Source organism: Cystoisospora suis (assembly GCF_002600585.1).
Source record: "Cystoisospora suis strain Wien I chromosome Unknown contig_474, whole genome shotgun sequence".
Lineage (NCBI taxonomy): Eukaryota > Apicomplexa > Conoidasida > Eucoccidiorida > Sarcocystidae > Cystoisospora > Cystoisospora suis.
In genome coordinates this window covers 1-19,747 of record NW_027153275.1, presented here as the reverse complement: position 1 = coordinate 19,747, position 19,747 = coordinate 1, and the positions used below count along the sequence as shown (strand labels likewise).

The following is a 19,747-nucleotide window of genomic DNA, read 5'->3' as shown; positions in this document are numbered from 1 at the left end:
AAAACAGAAGAGAAAAGAAGAAGGGAAATTTCATTGCTTACGTGTAGTGCTTTTTTCTATCCAGTCCATGAGGCTTCTATAGAGATACTGAAGGATGCGGAGAAAGCCGTTAGAACGATGTTTAGGTTGAGGTGTATGTACACTGCCTCTCCCCTCAGCTAAAAGGCAGTCAGGAAAATGAGCGTAGAAGACAAGCTGAACATAGCAGACAAGCAAACAGACAGAGAAGAGAAATTCTTTCCTCTCTCTCCAGATTTGAATATAGATGTGTGTATAAAGTGTATACCTACGTTCCTGTATATCTCGTGTATAGGTATCTGCATGCAACTCGCTACCTACAGAAGTAGATATATATGTATAAACATGTACAGTCATAGATACATGCCAGCCAACGGCCTTCTGTCTGGGCCTAAGCGCTCGCGCGAGATCGAGAGCTTTCTGCGTCAACCTAAAGTCTTGATACCTATCTATGAAACGGCTTATCTTCTATCCATGTATCTACCTGTCTATCCTCATTCTGTCCCCGTCTATCTATCTATCTATCTGTCTTGAACCTGTCTTGACAAGAAAGTGAGAGAAGAAGAGAGAAATACCTTGCCTTGGACGTCTAGGACTATTTACACATACGTGTGTCTACTGCAGAACGAGTTTCTTGTCTATTCAAGTCGCCATCTGTCTAGAATCTATCTCTAATCGATCTATCCATGGATATCTCTCTATCTATGTCTATCTTTCTATCTATATGTATCTTTCTATCTATCCATCTTCCTATCCATCTTCATGTCTTTTCTGAGCCTGTAAGCCATAAGCGTCTCCATACACATCATAGCTATTATAGCCTTTGCTACCTCACAAGTCTGCGTACATGCAGAAACTTCTTCTCGATCTTCTCCTACAGGACGTATAGATAGGTAGATAGATAGATAGATAGACTAAAGATAGATAGATTAAAGATAGATTAACGACAGATAGATAGATAGATAAGGGACCATCAAGATGACGGGGGAGGCAACTATGTCTCTCAGGGAGCATGCAGAAATCTCAAAGTAACGACAATCTGGGACAAGAGAAGTAGAAGAAGAAAACTGAGGAGAAAGAAAGAGCGATAGAATGTATTTCTCTGTCTTGACTTCTTACTTTGTTACAGAAGAGACGTAGAAGAGGGTTAGTTGCAGAGACCTGATCATTGAAAATTACATCCTGTCTCCCCTTCCCTGATCTCCCACACATCGACGCACACGAGGCGCGTGCATGCACAGACAGCCACCTTTACTTGCATGCATGCATGCATGCATGCAAATGGAGATTCTTTTGTGCATGCAAATCGGACAGTATATACACCTATATATACATCATGGTCTTCGATAGACATGTGCAGAGGCAGATGGAGGGAAATCCCACCTTCTTCTTAACATGACGTAGAACTCTGTGTATACGAAGATATATATATGTAGATTACATATATCAGAGAGTATATCATAAAGGAAGACGCACGAGAGAAAAAGAGAAAAATGAGGAGAGACTACGGAGCCAAGGCGTATAAAGAGCCGAGAGGAGTCTGAAGAGGTAAAGACCATGCTTTTGCATGTATATACACATATCCATACACCTGAACAGATACACGTATATATCTGTATATGTATGAAAGTATACGAAGAGATATATTATGTCTTATCGAGGAGATGGATATACACATTGATAGATAGATAGATAGATCACTGATGTGTCTCATGAAGACTGTCTGCGAAAAGACCAAGAGAGAGGGGAGCGAGCCTGCGTAGAAATTCAGGGGGGGGTGCGGGAGTATCGATCGATCTTGTGAGTGATGGATGTCTCCGTCTCCTTAGAGAAGATGATAGACACGTCTCCTCTCACTGAGGATATACGCATGCAAGCTATATGCCTACATATCTACTACCTATAAAGAGCCTGTACATGGATCTAAAAGGATACATAGTACGTAGACGTATAGAGTGACACTCTACCATCTATCTTCGCAGCTAAGGAATACCACTAGTCTCTCGACGCATATCTCTCCCCCTATCATGTAGACATACAAGAGGGATCTGTCTCTACATACACATACGGAGAGAAAGAGAGAGAGAGTCTTCATGCAACTGTATCTCTTTTACCTGTGAAGAGAAATGAGAGAGAAAGCCAGAACATGCGAAGGAGAGAGAGAAGGGCAGTAAATTTACCACAAAGATGGAGCGGAAAGAAACCGCCGAGCGCCCGCACTCTCAACCTTCCTGTCATGCAAAAGAGAAGAAAGAGAAAGAAAGAGAAAGAGAGAAAGACAGACAGAGAGAGGAAGAAGAGAGATAGAGAGAGAAAGAGGGAGACATAGAGAGAAACAGAGAGAGATAGAGAGAAAGAGAGAAGATGAAGAAGAAAAGAGGAGAGGAGAAAAAGCCTTGAAAGAAAAAGAGAGAGAGAAGTGAGGAGAGAAAAACGAGGTGAGATGTGAAGAATAGATTTATGAATCTAAACTCTTTCTTATGAAGTGTGGAGAAATAGACTAGCGACCTTTCGATTGAATCGCCCTACTACCCCATATGATGTTTCTTCTTCTTCTTTCTCTTCTTCTTCTATCTCTCCTTCTTCTTTCTTTCCTTCGTCTTTCTCTCCTTCTTCTTTCTCAGGCAGTCTCTACTCTCTATCTATCTTTTTATATAGCTCACATGGGTGATCTACAGACATTCGTCTATATATACGTATAGTGACTTATGTACATGCACCTCGATAGTACACATATACGCGTGTATGTATATCTACATATATGTACATACAGGTAGACAGATATAGATACAGATGATTTATGTGATAGAGAGAGAGTTATGGAGAGGGAGAGATAAGAGCTGAGAGACAGAGAGAGCTGAGAAAGGTTTGCGTGTCGATCACCTCGATATTTATGGAAGGGCTAATACACTTAAAGTTGGTCTTCTCGACCTCTGCTCTGTCTCTCCGCAACAGATCAAAAGAAGAAGAAGAGGTCAGAGCAGACAGATGAAGGGAGAGCGAGAAGAGAAGAAAAGCAAGAAGAAGAACGGAAAAAAGAGGGGAAGAAGAAGTGAAGAATGCTTAGGTGTCGAATAGGCGAGAAGAAAAAGAAGAAGATGAAAGGATACAAAAAGGACGAGAAGTTAGATGAGTGAGTTTCTTCCTTACCATCAATTGTGGCGGGAAAGCATCGACGTGGGTCATGGCGAGTCGTGAGAATTTCCACATCATAGCCATGCCCTCCCTCCTTCTTCTTTAAATCTTTCGTTCCAACTAATCTTTCTTTCTCCGTCTTTTTGCCGCCACTCGAGATCTCTTTATTTGCACCATATCGACTTTCCTTGTTCCAGAGAATTCTTCTCTCTTCCCTCCCCTTCGCCTCTCCTCTGCAATCTCCATCTTCTTCTTCTTTTCTTCTTCTCTCTCTTGAACCCCTTGAACTACATAGAAATGAAACACCTTCTTCTTCATGCTTAATCTCTTTCCTCTTTTCTTCTTCTTCTCCCTTCAAGGCCAAAGCAGCGAGAATGATAAGCTTCTCTGCGCCGCCTATACCTAGATCTAAATGCACGAAAGTACAGGTACGTCTCTGTAAGGGACTGTCCCTCTTCTTCTTCTCTTTCTTATTCTCCCCTCCCTGGAGTTCATGTGAGGAAGGAGAAGAAGATCTTCGATAGCTTTTCATCTTCTCTCTTCTCTTCTCTTTTAGAGATGAAAGGCTTGCAGCAAGAAAGAGAAAGAAGAAAAGAGAGATAGGAAAAGAAGAAGAAGATGTCCTTTTAAATCACTACAAAATAGCTAAAAGTCTCCTCACACCTCGAGTCAGTTTTGTGCATGCTTTTATACACAGACATGCATACAGCCGACAGATCAAAGATGGAGAGATTAAAGATAGATAGATAGATTAAAGAGAGATGGATGAACTGATAGAGAAGGAAAGAAAGACGGACGAGAAGACGGTTTCGATTTTCCTTTCAGAGAAGCGGAGGACTTGGAGAGGCAGGGTAACCAGAGAGAGAGAAGGCGAGCCTCCTACAGTCGAGAAAGAATCTTTCTTTCTTTCTGTTTCTTCTTCCTTTCTTTCTTTCTTTCTCACTCTTCCTTTCCTACTGTTTCAATGAGAAGGGTGGATGGAGAAGAGAAAACGAGATAGAAAATTGACAACGATCGATGAAAAGAAGAAAGAGAAAGAGAAAGGTTTTTTTAGGAGGGAATATTTCAGGGGTTGTGTATGAGAGAAGCCATAGTGTTGCGAATGTCCTTAGAGCACCTCGCGCTAAGAGAACGACATGAAGAAAAAAGGCGACTGATTAATGGAGAAGAAAGAAAGAAAGAAAGAAAGAAGATCCAGAAGGGAAGATTAAGAAAACAAGACAAGGAAAGAGAGAGATATGGAGGAGGCGGAATGGAGAAAGAGGAAAGACGAAAAGAGATAAAAAAGACAGGAGAAAGAAGAGAGAGGCGTGAGAGAAAAAAGAGTTGCTTGGTAGAGTAGAAGAGAAGTCAAGATAGCGGAGATAAGGTGGGAAAGGAGGGAAGGGAGGTAGGAGGTATGAAAACAAAGAGAGAGAAAGAAAGAAAGAAAAAGAGATGAAGAAGAAGATGTAAGCAAACGGAGAAGGAATAAAAAGAGGAAAAGAAGAAGAAGAAAAGAGAACAAGAAGAAGAACGTGTCTTAGAATGCTTCCTGTTGAAAGGTAGAGAAGTGAATGAAGATTTCTCTTCTGTTGCAAGACAAGCGGACGGGGAAGAAAGACAGAAGGAAACACATGCAACATAAATATCATCTCTACAGATGGAAGAGAAGAAGATCAGAAGATAGATTCTCTTTCTCTTTCTTTCTCTCTCTCTGTCTCTCTTCCTTCTGTTCGAAGATGTATCTATCTCTCTGTCTCGGTTTCTCATCGTCGCCTTCTTTCTCTCATGCAACACTCTCCTCTCCAACTGCTTCTGTCTAGAGGATAGAGGGAAGGGGAGAAGGAGACAGACGAAGTGACTCTGTCTCTTCTTCTTCTTCATGACTTTCCATTCACCTCCCTTTCTCTGATCAATCAAGCTTTCTCTCTGCAGTCCGTTGTATCTCTTTTCCTGTTTCTCTTGTTTCTGTCTCGAGAATCTTGTGGCTAGCATCGAGACACACTAAGATTTGGGGGAGAAAAGAGGATTGGAGACAGGAACTGCTAGCCTCTCGAGTCTCGAGTGTATACACACCACATCTTTTATTACAGGATTGCATGCGCATGCGTGGAATGAACTCTAGGCAGCTTTTTCTCTTAATTTCTTCTTTCTCTTCTTCACTTTTGAGTCGAACGGTCGAGGAACCTTCGATCTGTTCCGATCGCGTCTTTTTTTTGTCTTTTCTTTCGTGTGGAGATGAGATGTGTCTCGATGTTCTTCTCTTTTCTACCTAGCTATCTAGCTATTGAATGACGTGTTTCTTTTTCCATGCCTCTCTTTGTGGATTCTTGACGAGCGAAGAGCGACAAAGAGAAAAAGACCGAGAGAAAGAAAGATCTGGTTTGATGTACATCTATCTTGTCAAGATTAATACCTCTTCTCTTTTCATGAAATACAGAGCTAGCTAAGAAAGCAATGGAAGACCTACATAGACTACTTGAATAGGGTTTTACTTGGTACAAGTTTCTCTCTTTTTCGCTCTTAATGTATACTCCTTTCTCTTCTCTATCCACCCGCAGAAAAGCAAGAAGAGAGAAGAGCGTTAAGGAGATAGATGGGGTCTCTGCGGCTTCTCTTTCTTTCTTTTTCTCTACTTCCCTAGCATGATCACGTATGTATCTTAGCCTGTTAGGAGGAGACTGGAATCTTGTCCTTTTTCTCGTTCCTTTCTTCCATACACTCCTTCTTTCGCTCTCTTTCTTCATATCCTTCCGAGCCTTCCTTCCTGTCTTTCTTCGTTTCTGTCTCATCTTCTTCTTTCTCTGCCTCTTGACCTTTCTCTCCTTCTCTCTCCTGCAGATCGTCTTCTCCCCCATGTGCGTTCTCCCTTTCTACCCGGAGTCTCTCCGTCTATCTGTCTCTTTGTATTGGATTCCCAAGCTATCCATCGTTTTACCTGTATGTATCGATCTATTGATCTGTATGTATCGATCTATTGATCTGTATGTATCGATCTATTGATCTGTATGTATCGATAGTTTTATGCATCCATCTATTTGCCTTTATGTCTCTATCTACTGATCGTTCTCTTTCTATCTCTCTGTCTCCATGTGGATAGACACTCTCGTTCTGTTTCCTTTCTTTGAGAAGAAGGAGAGAAAATCGACCACAGAGAGAGCTACGTGTTTTTCTTTCTCTCTTCTTCCTTCCTTCCGTTTTCTTTCTTTCGTTCTTCAGTGGGGCTTCCGCACTGACAAGCCACGTGACTCTTTCGTAGTCCTTGCGATCGCATATCTTTTCTTCTTATCAAGTTCTTTTAGAGAAAACTTTCTCTTCTTTTGTTCGCTCGATCCAAGAGAAAAGGCGAGAGAGGAGACGAAGGAAAGAATGTGCTAGCTCAGAGAAGTTGAAGAATGTCTCTTCCTCTTCTTCTTGACAGAGAGACAGAGAAAGACGTGCCGCTATCTTCTTTCTCTTTTTCACTTCTCTTCTATGTACCTCTGTCTTCTGCATATGAAGAGAGCTGAGGATGCTCTATCATACATCTCTCTAGACGCTTTCTAACTCTCTCTTTGTTTACCTTCTTTTCTTCTCTTCTAGTCTTTTGTCCAAGGAAGGATAAAACAACCTCCATTTCGGTTTCATTTCTCGGATGTACATACACCTGCATTCCTACCAACTGTTTTTCACCCCTTTCTCACACTTCCGAGTGTATCTACACCTCGCGTCTATAGAATCCTTTCCGTTGTTTCTTTTGGGTAGGAGATCAGCTCTTCTGTCTTCGTCGACACTCCCCTGCAGAAAAGGAAGAAACCGTATTTCTTGTGAACTTCTATCTTTTTCGAAGAAGGAAGAAGAGCCCATACAGATGTACTCCGGGAGATGTATGTGTTCCTGTCTTTTCAGAAACAAGTCTCCTCCATCAGTTCAGGTGTATATACACCTCCGCGTCTCCCTTTTCTCTCTGCCTCATCATTATCTCTCTGCGTTTCTCTTCTCTATTGCTTGATCTTCTTCAGTCATCTTCATCTTTCTTTCTCTTTACCCTTCCTTTTGTCTCTTTGCTTCTTCTTTGTTTCCTTCGGGTCTTTCCGCCGCAGTCTTTTTCCTCTCCTTCTTCTTCACTGCATCTTCTTTTCTTTTTCTTCGCTCTTTCTGTTTCTTCTTCTTCTCCCCCTTTCTCAACTTTTCGTCGCAGTGACTGAAGATAGCTCTTTAATTCAGCGCACTCTCTGTCTGTCGGCGTGTGGCTCTTCAAGAGTCACTCCTTTGCATCCTTTGCAGATGTTCTCCGCATCTTCCTCTCTCCTCTTTCCTATCTTTTGCTTTTTCTCTCTTCGTCAATAGAGAGAAGAAGAACTCTAAAGAAATGAAGAAAATTCTTCGAAACACTATACGCATTTGATGTAAGAGAGGTAGGTAAGAAGAGGCGCAGGGATGGTTCACGGGTGATTTAAAGGAAGGAGCTTCTGTTTCTTGTCTCCATATATTGCATCTTCTTTTTTCTTCTTCTTCTTCTCTCCGTTGTCTTTTCTCGAAGAAGTTTGCCTTACTCGTCTGTTGTAGAGGGTGTGAAGATGAAAGGAATGCTCCCGACATGAGCTTCTTTTTCTTTTCGTCTCTTAGATCATTGAGGTGTACATACACTGCCTCGCTTCCTTCTCTTCGGATGTTTCTTATGTCTTTCACTGTCTCCTAAGTAGCTCTGTGAATATCTTCTACCAAGTATGTATGGGACACCTACGAGTCTACATATCTGTGTATGTATGGAGATGTGTATAGGTAAGTGTACGTATGTGGATGTAGCTATGTACATGTATGTATGTAGGAAGAGGTCTGCATGTATATGTGTGTCTATGTATGTATATGTCTATGTATGAATATGTATATATATGTGTATGTATATGTAGGTGTATGTATATACGTGTACGTATGATGTCTGTATCCGTATGTATGTAAGGCTGCGTATGTCTGTATGTCTACGTATGTAAGGCCATGTACATATGTATATGTCTCTCTGCATGTTGTATGTCTACGTAGAGATGAAGGAAAATGGCTATGTCTCTTCATCCAACTCTTCGTTCTCCTCCCCGAAGGGACAGCATCGAACTGAGCTGCAGCAGGAAAGAGCATCGATGGAGATGGAGACACCTGTCTCTCTTTCGCGACTGGATATAAAGGATGAAGAGGAGCTTTTCAATCCCCGGTTAGAAAAAAGAGACTTCTTCTCCTTCTTTCAGACTCCTTCGCATCACATGTATCAAACAACACGAAGTGAAGCTCCTCGCATGTCTTCTCTCAAAGCACCTCCTCAGAAGAACGCAAGAGGAGAAGATGGAAGAGAGAAGAAATCTCTTCCTAGTCTTTCTCGTAGGGAGAAAAATGAAAGAGAGAAAGAAAGAGAAGAGATGACAGGAACAAGGCCTTCGAGTTGTAGAAAGGATGAAGGGAGAGAAAGAGAGATGAAAGAACAGTCACCAAGAAAAAGAAGTCGGGGAAGAAGGGAAGAAGAAGAAGAAGAGAAGAAGAAGATAAGAGAAGTGAAGAAGACTTCGATGTATCCATTGTCCTGTATAACAAGACGGCCTGCTCCTTCTTCATTGCAACGAGAGAAGAAAGGTTCTGCATCTTCTTCTTCTTCGCGACCTCTTCATTTCCTTCATAATTTTGATGGGTTGTCTACCTATACCGCTACAAAGAGAATTATAGACGCCCTAGAGGTAGGATCTCTCAGACGCATGCACCACACAGGCATCATACCTGAACATATATATCTATATGTGTCTATATCTATACCTAGCCCTAAACATACATACACGTAACAATGCATGCATACACCCGTAGTACTCATGCACATAGGAGGCCGATGTAACTCTCTCTCCGTACTAGGGAGACAGACAGTGCTGGAGGGAGAGAGAGAGAGAGAGAGAGAAAGAAAGAAGATAGCGAAGCTACATTTAGTGTGGTGTACCTATATACAAATCCGGTAGATAGATAGATAGATAGACTCTTTTCGAGCTATGGATACGTGCCCCCATAGATATATGTCTACGTGTATATTCATGTATATATATGGATACATAGACGGGTGCATAGAAGAATGTCTTCTGTCACAAAAATTAGTCGTTGTCTTTTCTTTCATCTGTATAGTGTCTTTGTTTCCCCATATCTCTCCTCACTTTTCTTTTCTTTCTTTTCTTTTCTTTCTTTGAAGGAGTTAGTCAACGAATTCCGCGGAGAAGGAGGAAGAGGCTTCGGCTCAGGGCGAGGAGGGGCGCCTCGGCCTGTAGATGTCCTAGGGAGTTCGTCGCCTACGCTTAAGAAGCAGATCTCTCGAGATAAGATTCTCTCTTCACAAGAGAAGTCGAGGAAGAAGAAGAAGAATAGCAAGTCCAACGAGAAGGAAGAAGAAGGACAAGGTTCTTTCTTTCCTAGGTTTCGCTTCTTTTCTTCTTCTTCATGTAGTTCTTCTCCGTTGTTAAGGCGTTGTGAAGCGTTGAAGGCTTTTTTATCTTCTTATCTTCTTTCTGTGGAGACAGGAATAGCTGGGATAGCTCTGCTCGCTTCCTTTGCGATGATCGTGTGTTGTATCTTTCTCCATCAGCATTCCAGCGCGGCGGCTCTGGCAGTTCAAGTTCTCTTCTTCTTACCTTTCATTCTTCTCGCTTCCTGTCTCTCACACAGGAGCAGGACTATCGAGCACGTAAGGCCGCAAGCTTCTCCCTTAGTTCTTCGCGAAGTCTCCACATGAGAATAAGGAAGATGAATGGGAAGAAAGAAAGAAAGAGTTAGAAAGAAAGAAAAGAAAAAGGTGTGTATATGTAGGACATAGAGACATCGAGATGGATAGAAATAGTGTTGCCGATGGAGGTATGCGGGTGGGGGGAGATAAGGAGAGAGACAGGGGCATATAGATAGAGAGATCAATCAAAGATAAAAATAGATAGATGAAGATAGATTCAAGACAGATAGATAGCTAGGTAGATAGGAAGATAGATAGGCCTCCGTGTCTGATCCATTATTCTCTTTTCATTGTTGTGCGTCTGTTTCTCTTCTTTCTGTCTCTCTTTGTCTTTGTGTTTGCTTAATTCACTTGTAGCTGCGAGCGGTCTCTAAATTGAAAGAAGCCCTCGATCAGCTCAAATCTCAGACAGGTTTTTGTGAGGAGACAAACCTTCTCCATCTCTCGCCGTCTCCTGTCCCTCCTGTCTCCTCTTCTTCATATCATGACCATCATCCTACTCAGGTTCGTGATGCGCCTAAGCCTATCTCCTCTTCTTCTCTTCATCCTGTGAAGAGTCACGAGCCGTTCAATTTATCTTCTTCATCTCCTCCTCTTCGTGAAACAAGAAACGGAGGTAGAGGAGTAGCCCTGCCGTCTTCTTCTTTCCCTCTTCATGCTTTGTTTGAAGAGGTTGACTATACATCTCTCTCGGATGACCAAATGTTTAAGATGCTTGAGAAGCTTTCTACAGACGAGCTCGACAGTCGCTTCTTCTTTCCTTCTTCGAAAGACAAGATGACTGGCGGAAGAGACATGAGAGGAGAGAAGAATCCTTTCTCTCCGACGGTTTCCCGAAATCTCCATGGGTCAACCTCGAGGACACCTCAACCACTCAGTGGTGTATGTACACCTGGCGATTTCTTGTCTGAAGAAGATTCTACAGGAGGTTCTTTGTTACCTGCCGCCTCACTTGTCTCCGTTCTCCGAGATTCCCAGTGGATAAGAGTTCCACGCAATATGGTACGTAGTGCTTCGACCAAAAAGGAAGAAACGAGATCTTTTCTTGTCCTCTAGCTATCTTTTCCCCTCTCTCTCCATCTCTCTGTATGTGTATGGGTGATCTCTATGTATATAGCGCTTATGTATGTAGATATCATGTACGGAAGCCTAGGTGGAAAAAGCGAAGACCTCTCTCTCATTCTTTCTATCTCTCGGTGCATAGATGCTATCACATCAAAAGAGAGGGAGAGAAGAAGAAGAAAAAGACAGAGATAGATTCCTCATTCTCACAGCTCGCCCTCTTCTTTCTGTTCGTCTCCCTCTCGTCTATCCACAGACCTCCACTAATCTGGATCTCCACTGCAAATCAATGTCTCCTCTCTCTCTTTCTCTCTCTCTGTTTCTCTCTCTATGTATGTATGTATGAGTGTGTATACATGTATAAACGTAGGCATACGAAATGATCTCCTTCCATATTAAACTGCCTGTGTAGTCATCTCTACTTTCTCCTACGTATCTCTACTCCTCTCTACTGAATTTCTACGACCTTTCGTCTTCCCCTTTCTCATCTTGTCTTTCTTTTCTTCTTTTTCTCTTAGGTTGCCGCGGGAGACATCTTCAAGTTAAGATCTGGAGATCTCTTTCCATGCGATTCCATACGTGTGTATCCTCGACTTCTTCTTTCTCAACCTCCTTCTTCCTCTTCCCTCGCATCAACGACCGGTGGCGTGTCAACGTCTCTCTTAACAGGGGAACAAGACGCCTGTCTCTCTTCATCTCTCAGTAAAGCTCCCGTCTCTTGCGCATCGCTCCAAGTCTCTGACGCTCCCTCTATTGGCAGAGCGGCTCTTGCCTCTACGCGTACTATGGCTAGCCCCCATAGAGGTGCGATTTGCATCAAGAGTAAGAAGGAGGCCTCTCCATCTTCTTCATCTTCTTCTGCTGGTCAGGCTGTTTCTCTCGCTTCTCATTCCACACGAGGACTTAATGAAAAGCAGGCGAAAGACAGAAGAGAAAGAGGAGAGAAAGAAAGAGAAGTGAAACCACTAGGAGGAGGAGAAAGAGGAGGAGAAAGAGAAAAACGAGAAGAAGACATTGTCTATGGATCAAAGGGTTTACCTTCACTACGTCCAAGTAAAACATCGCTCCGACAAGATTCATCTCCATCTCCTTCTATGGGCTTGGTACCTCCTCCTTCATCGCCTTCTCAGGAAATGAAAACAAAGTCAGGTGTACATACAGCCCGTGGAGAAGCTCCCTCTCCTTGTTCTCCTTCTGATCCTCGACTTGTTTTATGTCCTGCATTTGGTTTCATTTATCGGTCGAAGGAGGTCTTCTTTCCTTCTTCCTCTTCTTCTTACCCTTCATCGTCAAGAAAACGACGAAGAAAGAGATCCAGCGAAGATAGAATGAAAAGAAGAAGAAGAGAAAGCGACGATAAGGAGCATGAGGAAGATAAGGCAGAGCAAGAGGAGGGGGAGAGGAGGAAGAAGAAGAAGAAGACAATTCATGAGATGTCTTGTAACGGTGTTGTTTCGTGCGAGAGCCATCCTAACGGTTTTACGAAGAAGAGAAGACCGAGAAGGACAAGAGATCTCATCTTTCTACATCGGCATAACTCTCTCCCATCTTCTTCACACGAGAGGGACCCTTCTTTCCGACTAAGAAGAAGAAGAAAGAGGCAACGACCACCTCGAGGTCTAACCTCCGGGACACGTTCTATCATTTCTTTCCTTCCTACCCATCGTCATATCTCAACGACAACTCCTCTACGTTCTTTCTCTTCTTCTTCTACTTCTTTTTCACCCTCTTCACATCCTTCTCCTTCTCGTTCAAACAGAGGACTTTCTCACTCGCAGGTTTCTCCGGAGACAAAAAACACGTCATCCAATCCATTGCAGTGCTATTCTTCTCCTTCTTCTCCCCGTCGGTCTCGTCGTCTTTCTTCTTCGCTCTCTCCTGCTGCTCCTCATGATCGTGATCTTGACGGATGTGGAAAATTTCATGAGGAAAAGATTTCTTTACCCGGGAAGGGTCATCATCCCCATCGTCTTTTTCATCTTCCTTCTTCTCCTTTTGCTTCTCATGTTGATCCTGTCTCTTCTCCTCGCGGTGGGGCTCTTCTTCTCCATTCAAGGTCGCATGTCAACTCCCGTCACTCTCTTGCTCCTCGGTCTTCTTTGAAAACGATCTTTTCTTCATCTTCTGAACCCGAGGGAAAGAAAGAGAAGAAGAGAGACGAAGATACCACGACCCCACTTCATTCAGGTGTATATACACCCCAAGAGGAAGAAAGAGAGAAGAGAAGTAGAGTGACGTTCAAAGATGATGAAGATGACCCTGCAAGACGAACGCATCACGTCAAAGGCATGCATCGAAGTGAGAGACAACGACGGGGAGAACAATATGAGACAGAGGAGCAGGAAGAAGAAGAAAGGGACAGAGGAGATGAGGCCGGAGGGCATATGATCGATTTTGAGAAGAGAAGAAGAAGAAGGAGAGAAAGAAGTGAGAACGAAGGTCGTGGAAGAAGCAGAACGCAGAGGCCTCCTTATAAGACTGTCTTTTCTTCATCTTCGCGAGAAGAAGGATCGCATGCTCGTCCAGAGACAAGCCTGGGGATTTCTTCTCTTCCTTGTCCTTCGCCTTTGATCACAGAGAAATCGACCTTTTTATCGCAGACTGTTTCTATACCGCAGATTGAGAAGAATAAGAAGAGTTTTGAGAATGGAGAGAGTGGAAAAGATCTTCCTTTTCTTCCTCGTCATCTTCGCCAAAGTCGTATGCATCCAGACCTTTCTGTAGTTCCTCTTACTACCGCAAGCTCCTTGTCTTCTTCACTTTACTCTCTCCGTAGAAGTTACTCCGATTCGCTCCTTCTCCGTCCTTCTTGTAGACATCCGCCGCAGAGAGGAGAGAGAGCTCTAGGTGAAGGGAATGGATCTAAGAAGAAAAGACCCGAGAAGGATAAGACGAAGAAAGGCAGAAGAAGAGAAAAAAGAGCAGAACCGCTTGCCTCTTCTCCTTCTTTCTCTCGGTACTCTGCCGTTGCAGAGCTGAAAGCGAAGAAGAAGAAGAGAAAGAACAAGACAGAGGATAGGAAGGAAGAAGAAGAAGATGAAGTGACACTCGATAGAAAGAGAGAAAAAATCAAAGTAAAACACGAGGCGGACGGGGAGGAAGAGGAGAAGAAAAAGAAGAAAAAGAAGAAAAGAAAAGATGCCTACGTGGATCATGAAGATCACGAAGACGAAGAAGATAAGAATGATAAGCTCCCCTATGCTAAGAAGAATAAGAAGAAGAAAGAGAAGATCGTGATGCGAGAGGATAGCAACTGTCTTGGAGATTTTAGAAAGGAGAGAAGAAGGCACCTCATCTATGAAAAGAAGAGGAGTCAAACGGGCTTTCGTCTACACAATACACCTAGGGAGAAAAAGCAGACAAGCAAAGACTTCTCACTTCTCTCTTCAACAGGAGAAGAAGAAGAAGATGGGGGAGAAGAAGAAGAAGTAGGTGTTGAAAAGGAGATGAACGAGAGTGACTGGATGACATTCATAACCGAAGATGAAGAAGAAGAAGAAGGGGGAGAGGAAGAAGAGGAAGAAGAAAGAAGAAGAAAAGAAAGAGTAGTAGTAGGCGCCTCACCTGCGAATTTATCGATCGGCTTTTTCATTGCCTTAAGAACCTCTTGTGTTGAGACACTACGGAGATTCCTACAGGTATCCAAGCAGAGAGAGATATCCATATCCACAAAACGAGAAGAAGAAAGAAAGAAAGAAAGAAAGAAAGAAAGAAAGAAAGAAAGAAAAATGAGACAGACACCAAAGTATAGCATATCTGTATATAGAGATGTATACGTCCTATAGGTAAGGGAGGTGGAGAAGAGTCAAGGGCCTGTCTGTTCTGCTTTTTCACTTCTCCTTCTTGTCATTCGCCTCTCATCTTTTTTATCCTACTGTGAGAAAGAAGAAGAAGAGAGGAGAAGAAGAAGAGAAGAGAGTGAATTTGCGAGCAACGTGATGAACCTGTGCGACGCATGCTGAACTGTCAACCGTCTGTAACAGATGTGTATGCGCCTCTATGTCTATGACGGATTTGTGTATCTATCTCTATGTATCATGTCTATGTATCTATGTATGTCTATGTATGATGTCTATGTATCTATGTATGTCTATGTATGATGTCTATGTAGCTATGTATGTCTATGTATGATGTCTATGTATGTCTATGTATGATGTCTATGTATCTATGTATGTCTATGTATGATGTCTATGTATCTATGTATGTCTATGTATGATGTCCATGTATCTATGTATGTCTGTGTGTGCCTCTGTGTGGATGTGTATGTATGTGTGTATATGGATCATAGTTAATGAGTGATCTACAGTTAGTTAGGCTTACGTGTCTACCCTCTCTCTGGCTTGATCGAGTGAGAGAGAAGGCCTTAAGCAGGCCCCACGCAGCCGCATCATGGGGGGGGGTGCATGCATGACTCTTCTATACAACTCTCAGCAGACAAGAGAACGCCGTTACAAATAGACAGAGAGAGAGAGAAAGAAAGAGCCAATCTTTCCTACAGCCTAAGAAAGAATCTTCGACAATGGAGATGTCTCTTCGCCTTTCATCTAATCCCGTCTTTCTGTTCCTTGCCTTCTATCCGCAAAGAGTTCCTCGTGTATCCTAAGGCTGATCCGAATCACCGTCGTTTCTCACCTGTGGCTGTATCATAGAAGAGAAACAGATATGTAGGGAGGGGGATATGCTGTATAGACCTAGATAGATATATAGAGATATATGGAGATGTGTTTGTCTCTTTCTTCTTCTTTTGCCTTTTTTGATCGACTTTGTGCTTTCTGTAGCACTCTTCAACGATTTCTTCGTCAAGCCGAAGTCGAATGAAGATTCCTTTCTTCGAGGCGGCTGATCTTGTTAGTCGCAGGCTTGCAATTGTCTGGTTTATCACGTGCTCCATCTCTGTATTCTTCGTTATACTCTGGTAAGGAAGTCTAAACACACAGACAGGCATATTCATATTATTGCTCATACATACGACGGGCGCCACTACTTTTATCTACACGTACCCTTCTAGGTCCCGTCGTATATGCCGTATGGCTGCTTTGTTTGTACCAACCATACAGTCGCACCTCCATTCCGGACGTCTACTCATGGAGAGACAGACATAGTGCTAGTCTACCGAGGCGTCGTCTTCGTTTCTTCTCTCTCTGTCCTTGAGCTCTCGATGTATTTCAAGTCCTGTATATGTAGATATGTACATGTATCTTCACATAGACATTTGTCTATCTCTATACACCTATCCCTGTAGATGTATATCTGTGTATGCGCGGCATGCTATTGGGTTGCACGTCACGCGGCTATGCTTGTTAGATCTGTATGGACCGCTTTTCGAACTCCTTTCACAGCCCCCTTCTCACCTACACAAAAGCCTTTCTCTCACTTCAAGCGTCTCCTCCATCTATATATCTGTATGAAGGCATACTTATATGACACGATGAATCTCCTGTATATACAGCTGGTTTTCTTGTGGCTTGTCTCCTTCTCTCTGTCTTTTTCTCTTGAGTCTCCTTTTCAACGAAGCGAAGGGGGAGGAATAGATAAGAACGGTCTGTGTCTCTACGTGGAAGAGATAGGTAAATGAAATGTATCAAATATATATAGGACTCTCGTTTGATATCAACCGGAGTGTTAAGAAAGACCCCTTGGATGTGTATGGTTCTGTCTCTCCTCTATAGCTGCTGACTCCCCTACTATGTAGGTGTCTCTCTATCCATCTCTGTTTATTTTTTGATAGCTACATATCTGTCTCTCTCTCGGCATCTCTCTCTCTTTCTTTCTTATCTGTGTCGATCTATCTATCTCGGTCTGTTGTCATTTCCCTTCTCTTCTCTTCTCTTTGGTGGTGGTATAGGGACGTGTTTATATTGTCAAGGAGAGAAGATCCCGCGCCTCTCAGCGTTCGCATTGCACGCTGGCATTTGCCTATCAACGTCACTTTCTGTATGGTCGTTGCAGGTAAAGAAAGAAAGAAAGCAGAGAGAAGAGGAAGAGAAGGCGGGAGAAGAGAGAGAGAGAGAGGGCATGTCGATGGAAGAGTCAGTCGTAGGAGTTAGAAGAGAGAGGTCTTCTTCTCTCTTTGTCTTTCCTTCTGTGGTCTATGTTTGTCGATTCTAGGGATCGATAATACACTTCAGAAGTTGCATGAGAAAGAGGGCTTTCTTTCATCTTTTTTGTCTCTCTATGGTTTTTCTTTCTTCTTGCGCTTCTTCGTCTTTGTCTTCTCTTTCTTTCGAGGTGGATGTCATAAAGAAAACCACAGAAGAGAGAGAGAGAGAGAGGCTATCGTCGTTCTTCTCTCTCTCTCGTTCTCGCTCTGATACAGGAATGAGTAGAGCCCGCGTATACATCGATCAGAGCTCTCGATACATACAAGGCATCTCATCCATAGATAGCTCTCTCTCCCTCTGTCTTTCTCTCTCTCTCTCTCTACATAGATACATAGAGAGGGAGATGTATATAGTTGGACGTGTATCTAAATGCCTCCATATCTGTATATATGTATGCATCTATCTCTCGAGTGATCTTTCTATGTATCTGCCTATCTTGTATTTCTCTATCCAAGATACCTTAACTATCGTGGTGGCAACACATGTTAAAGGGCCTGTATTCCTAACAGAGCATATGAGTGATATGGCGCATCTCGGCTTTTCCTCTGGATGATAGAGGAGAGGGAAGAATCCTCTCTCTCTCTTTTCAGATCACATCATTTTCTTATCTCTTCTTCTTCTTCTTTTCTCTTGTTCCTCTTCCTCTTGCTTTTTGTCTTCTTGCTGTCCCTGTTTTACTACTTTCTCTTCTTTCCCCTGTTGATCTTCTTCTTCTTTCTCTGTGTATGTCTATGTATGAATTTGTGTCTATCTACTAATGCTTTACGATCTTGGATCTATGCATGAATATCCATGCATCTATGTCTATGTATGTATCTATGTATAGGGATGTATGTATCAGTACAGATATATGTATCTATGTATGTATATGTATGTCTATGTCTATGTATGTATCTATGTATGAATATATATGTCTACTCGCGTGTATGAATACGTATGTATGTCTGTCTGTGTTTGTCTATGTGTGCATGTCTGTGTATGTATGTCTACATGTGTCTGTGTATCTCCATATATTTGCGGTTATGTATCTATGCGTATGTATAAAGGGACGCGTGCGTATGTATGTATCTATGCCTATGCGTTTATGTGTGTCTGCGTATGTAGGAATGTATGTACATATGTCTGTGTATGTATGTACTCGTGTGTGTGTATGTATGTCTATGTAGGTAGGTCTCAATATGTGTGTACGAAAGATGTGATGTATGTGTATGTATGTATGTGTAGGCATGTATATCTGGATATCTACGGTATATATGCATGTATGAATATATGTGTGTCTTCTATGCATGTATGTCTGTATGTGTATGTATGTATGTCTATGTATGTCTGTGTATGTGTATGTCTGTGTATGTATGTACTCGTGTGTGTGTATGTATGTCTATGTATGTATATGTATCTGTGTATGTATGTCTATGTATGTAAGTCAATGTATGTATATGTATGTCAATGTATGTATATGTATGTATGTGTATCCTATGTGTATGTGTATAGTTCCACGTATTCTGGGCGAATTGACAGACATTTGGGGGAACGCTCGACTTCAGTCTCTCTTTCAGGTTTGCTTCCTCCTCTCCTTCATGACAACGATGAAGAAACTTTCTTTCTTGTTTTCTTTCGCCTCTCTCTTTTCTTTCATTTGTTCTTTCTCTTGGAATCTCCACACAAGAAGATTTCAAGATGTCTATGAGACACTCGATCATCTTCCTCTTCTTCACATATACATCCTGGCGTGTAGCTCTACATACACATATGTAGAGATATAGATATATATGTATGTAGGTGTGTTTAGCAGTGTGACTGTTGTATAGAGGAGGAACACATTAGATGACGTATGAAGAGGCTGGCTCAGGTGTACGTGCAGTTCTTCTTCTGTCTCTCTTTAGGAAGACTAATCTGTACGTCTTCTCCTCCATCCCTTCTTTCTTCATCCTTGTATGCATGTGTCTCTAGACCCATAAGGCTGTCCCTATTTCTCTTTTTCCTCTTCTATCAACTTTTTATTTCGAGTCTTTCCTTTCTCTTCAGTCCTAGGCATTATCCTCCTCCTGCTTCTGCTTCTCTTCGCTTCTCTTTTGTCTCTTAGATCTTATGTCGAGCCCAGAAGCGCCTCTCCTTGTCCTCCTTCTTAATCTATTCTCTGAAGTACCTTATCTACCTCTATCACCCCGGTGTTTCTTTTCTTTCTTTCTTCCTTCACTTACTCTCCCTCTACATGTATATACAAGTGTACACATCTTTCTTTCTGTATTGCCAAACCCTCTCTCTATCTCTGTATGTATCTTGGTCCAAATCTCCATTTCGACAGTGTATATATACATATACATAGATATATATGTATATATAGCCTTGTGAAAGAAGAGAAGAAGACGGCCATTATGCCTGTGTGTCTCAGCTGGTCTTTCTGTCTCTTTTTCTTTCTCTTTGCTTNNTCTCTTCTTCTCTCTCAATCTTCTTCAGGAAGCGCATTATCGAGCAAGGCAAGAAGCCTGCTGTCTCAAGTTCGCCGGGGAAGAAGGAGACGGCGAAGGAGGGGCGCGTCTCTGTGGGGGCCGTTCGATATCTTCTTCTTCATGGACGACCGATGATTCTTCAGCTGCTTCATCTGTCTCCTCTGCCGTCTCTGTCTCCAATGTGCCTATTAGTAAACAGATCAAAGAGCTCATCTACATCTTCAAGCAGGTATCCAAACTCAATGGGATTTCAGAGAGAGAGAAGGAGATAGATT

At 42.5% G+C, this 19,747-nt stretch overlaps 2 protein-coding genes across 2 annotated transcripts in view; one reads left to right on the top strand and one right to left on the bottom strand.

Moving 5' to 3' along the window:
- CSUI_001186 (group 1 family protein) overlaps positions 1-4,715 on the bottom strand; it is a 13,294-nt gene extending 8,579 nt beyond the window's left edge. Inside the window, exons 1-4 of the mRNA XM_068061392.1 lie at positions 3,169-4,715; positions 2,133-2,249; positions 1,138-1,214; positions 42-195 (exon numbers count right to left, since the gene is read on the bottom strand). Of these exons, the coding sequence (XP_067926633.1) occupies positions 42-195; positions 1,138-1,214; positions 2,133-2,249; positions 3,169-3,685 (865 nt within the window). The 5' untranslated portion in view covers positions 3,686-4,715. The remainder of the gene's footprint in view (positions 1-41; positions 196-1,137; positions 1,215-2,132; positions 2,250-3,168) is intronic.
- Positions 4,716-5,292: 577 nt separating this feature from the next.
- Positions 5,293-19,698, top strand: CSUI_001185 (uncharacterized protein). The gene is made up of 9 exons (XM_068061391.1): positions 5,293-7,532; positions 8,158-8,837; positions 9,332-9,820; positions 10,217-10,861; positions 11,440-14,559; positions 15,700-15,836; positions 16,767-16,870; positions 19,106-19,164; positions 19,480-19,698. The coding sequence occupies exon 1, from the start codon at positions 7,000-7,002 to the stop codon at positions 7,462-7,464; it is 465 nt and encodes a 154-aa protein (XP_067926632.1). The 5' UTR covers positions 5,293-6,999; the 3' UTR covers positions 7,465-7,532; positions 8,158-8,837; positions 9,332-9,820; positions 10,217-10,861; positions 11,440-14,559; positions 15,700-15,836; positions 16,767-16,870; positions 19,106-19,164; positions 19,480-19,698.
- Positions 19,699-19,747: the final 49 nt, after the last annotated feature.

Excerpts from the sequence above, each read along its gene's own strand:
- CSUI_001185 (XM_068061391.1), top strand. The coding sequence starts at position 7,000 with ATGTATGTGTTCCTGTCTTTTCAGAAACAAGTCTCCTCCATCAGTTCA.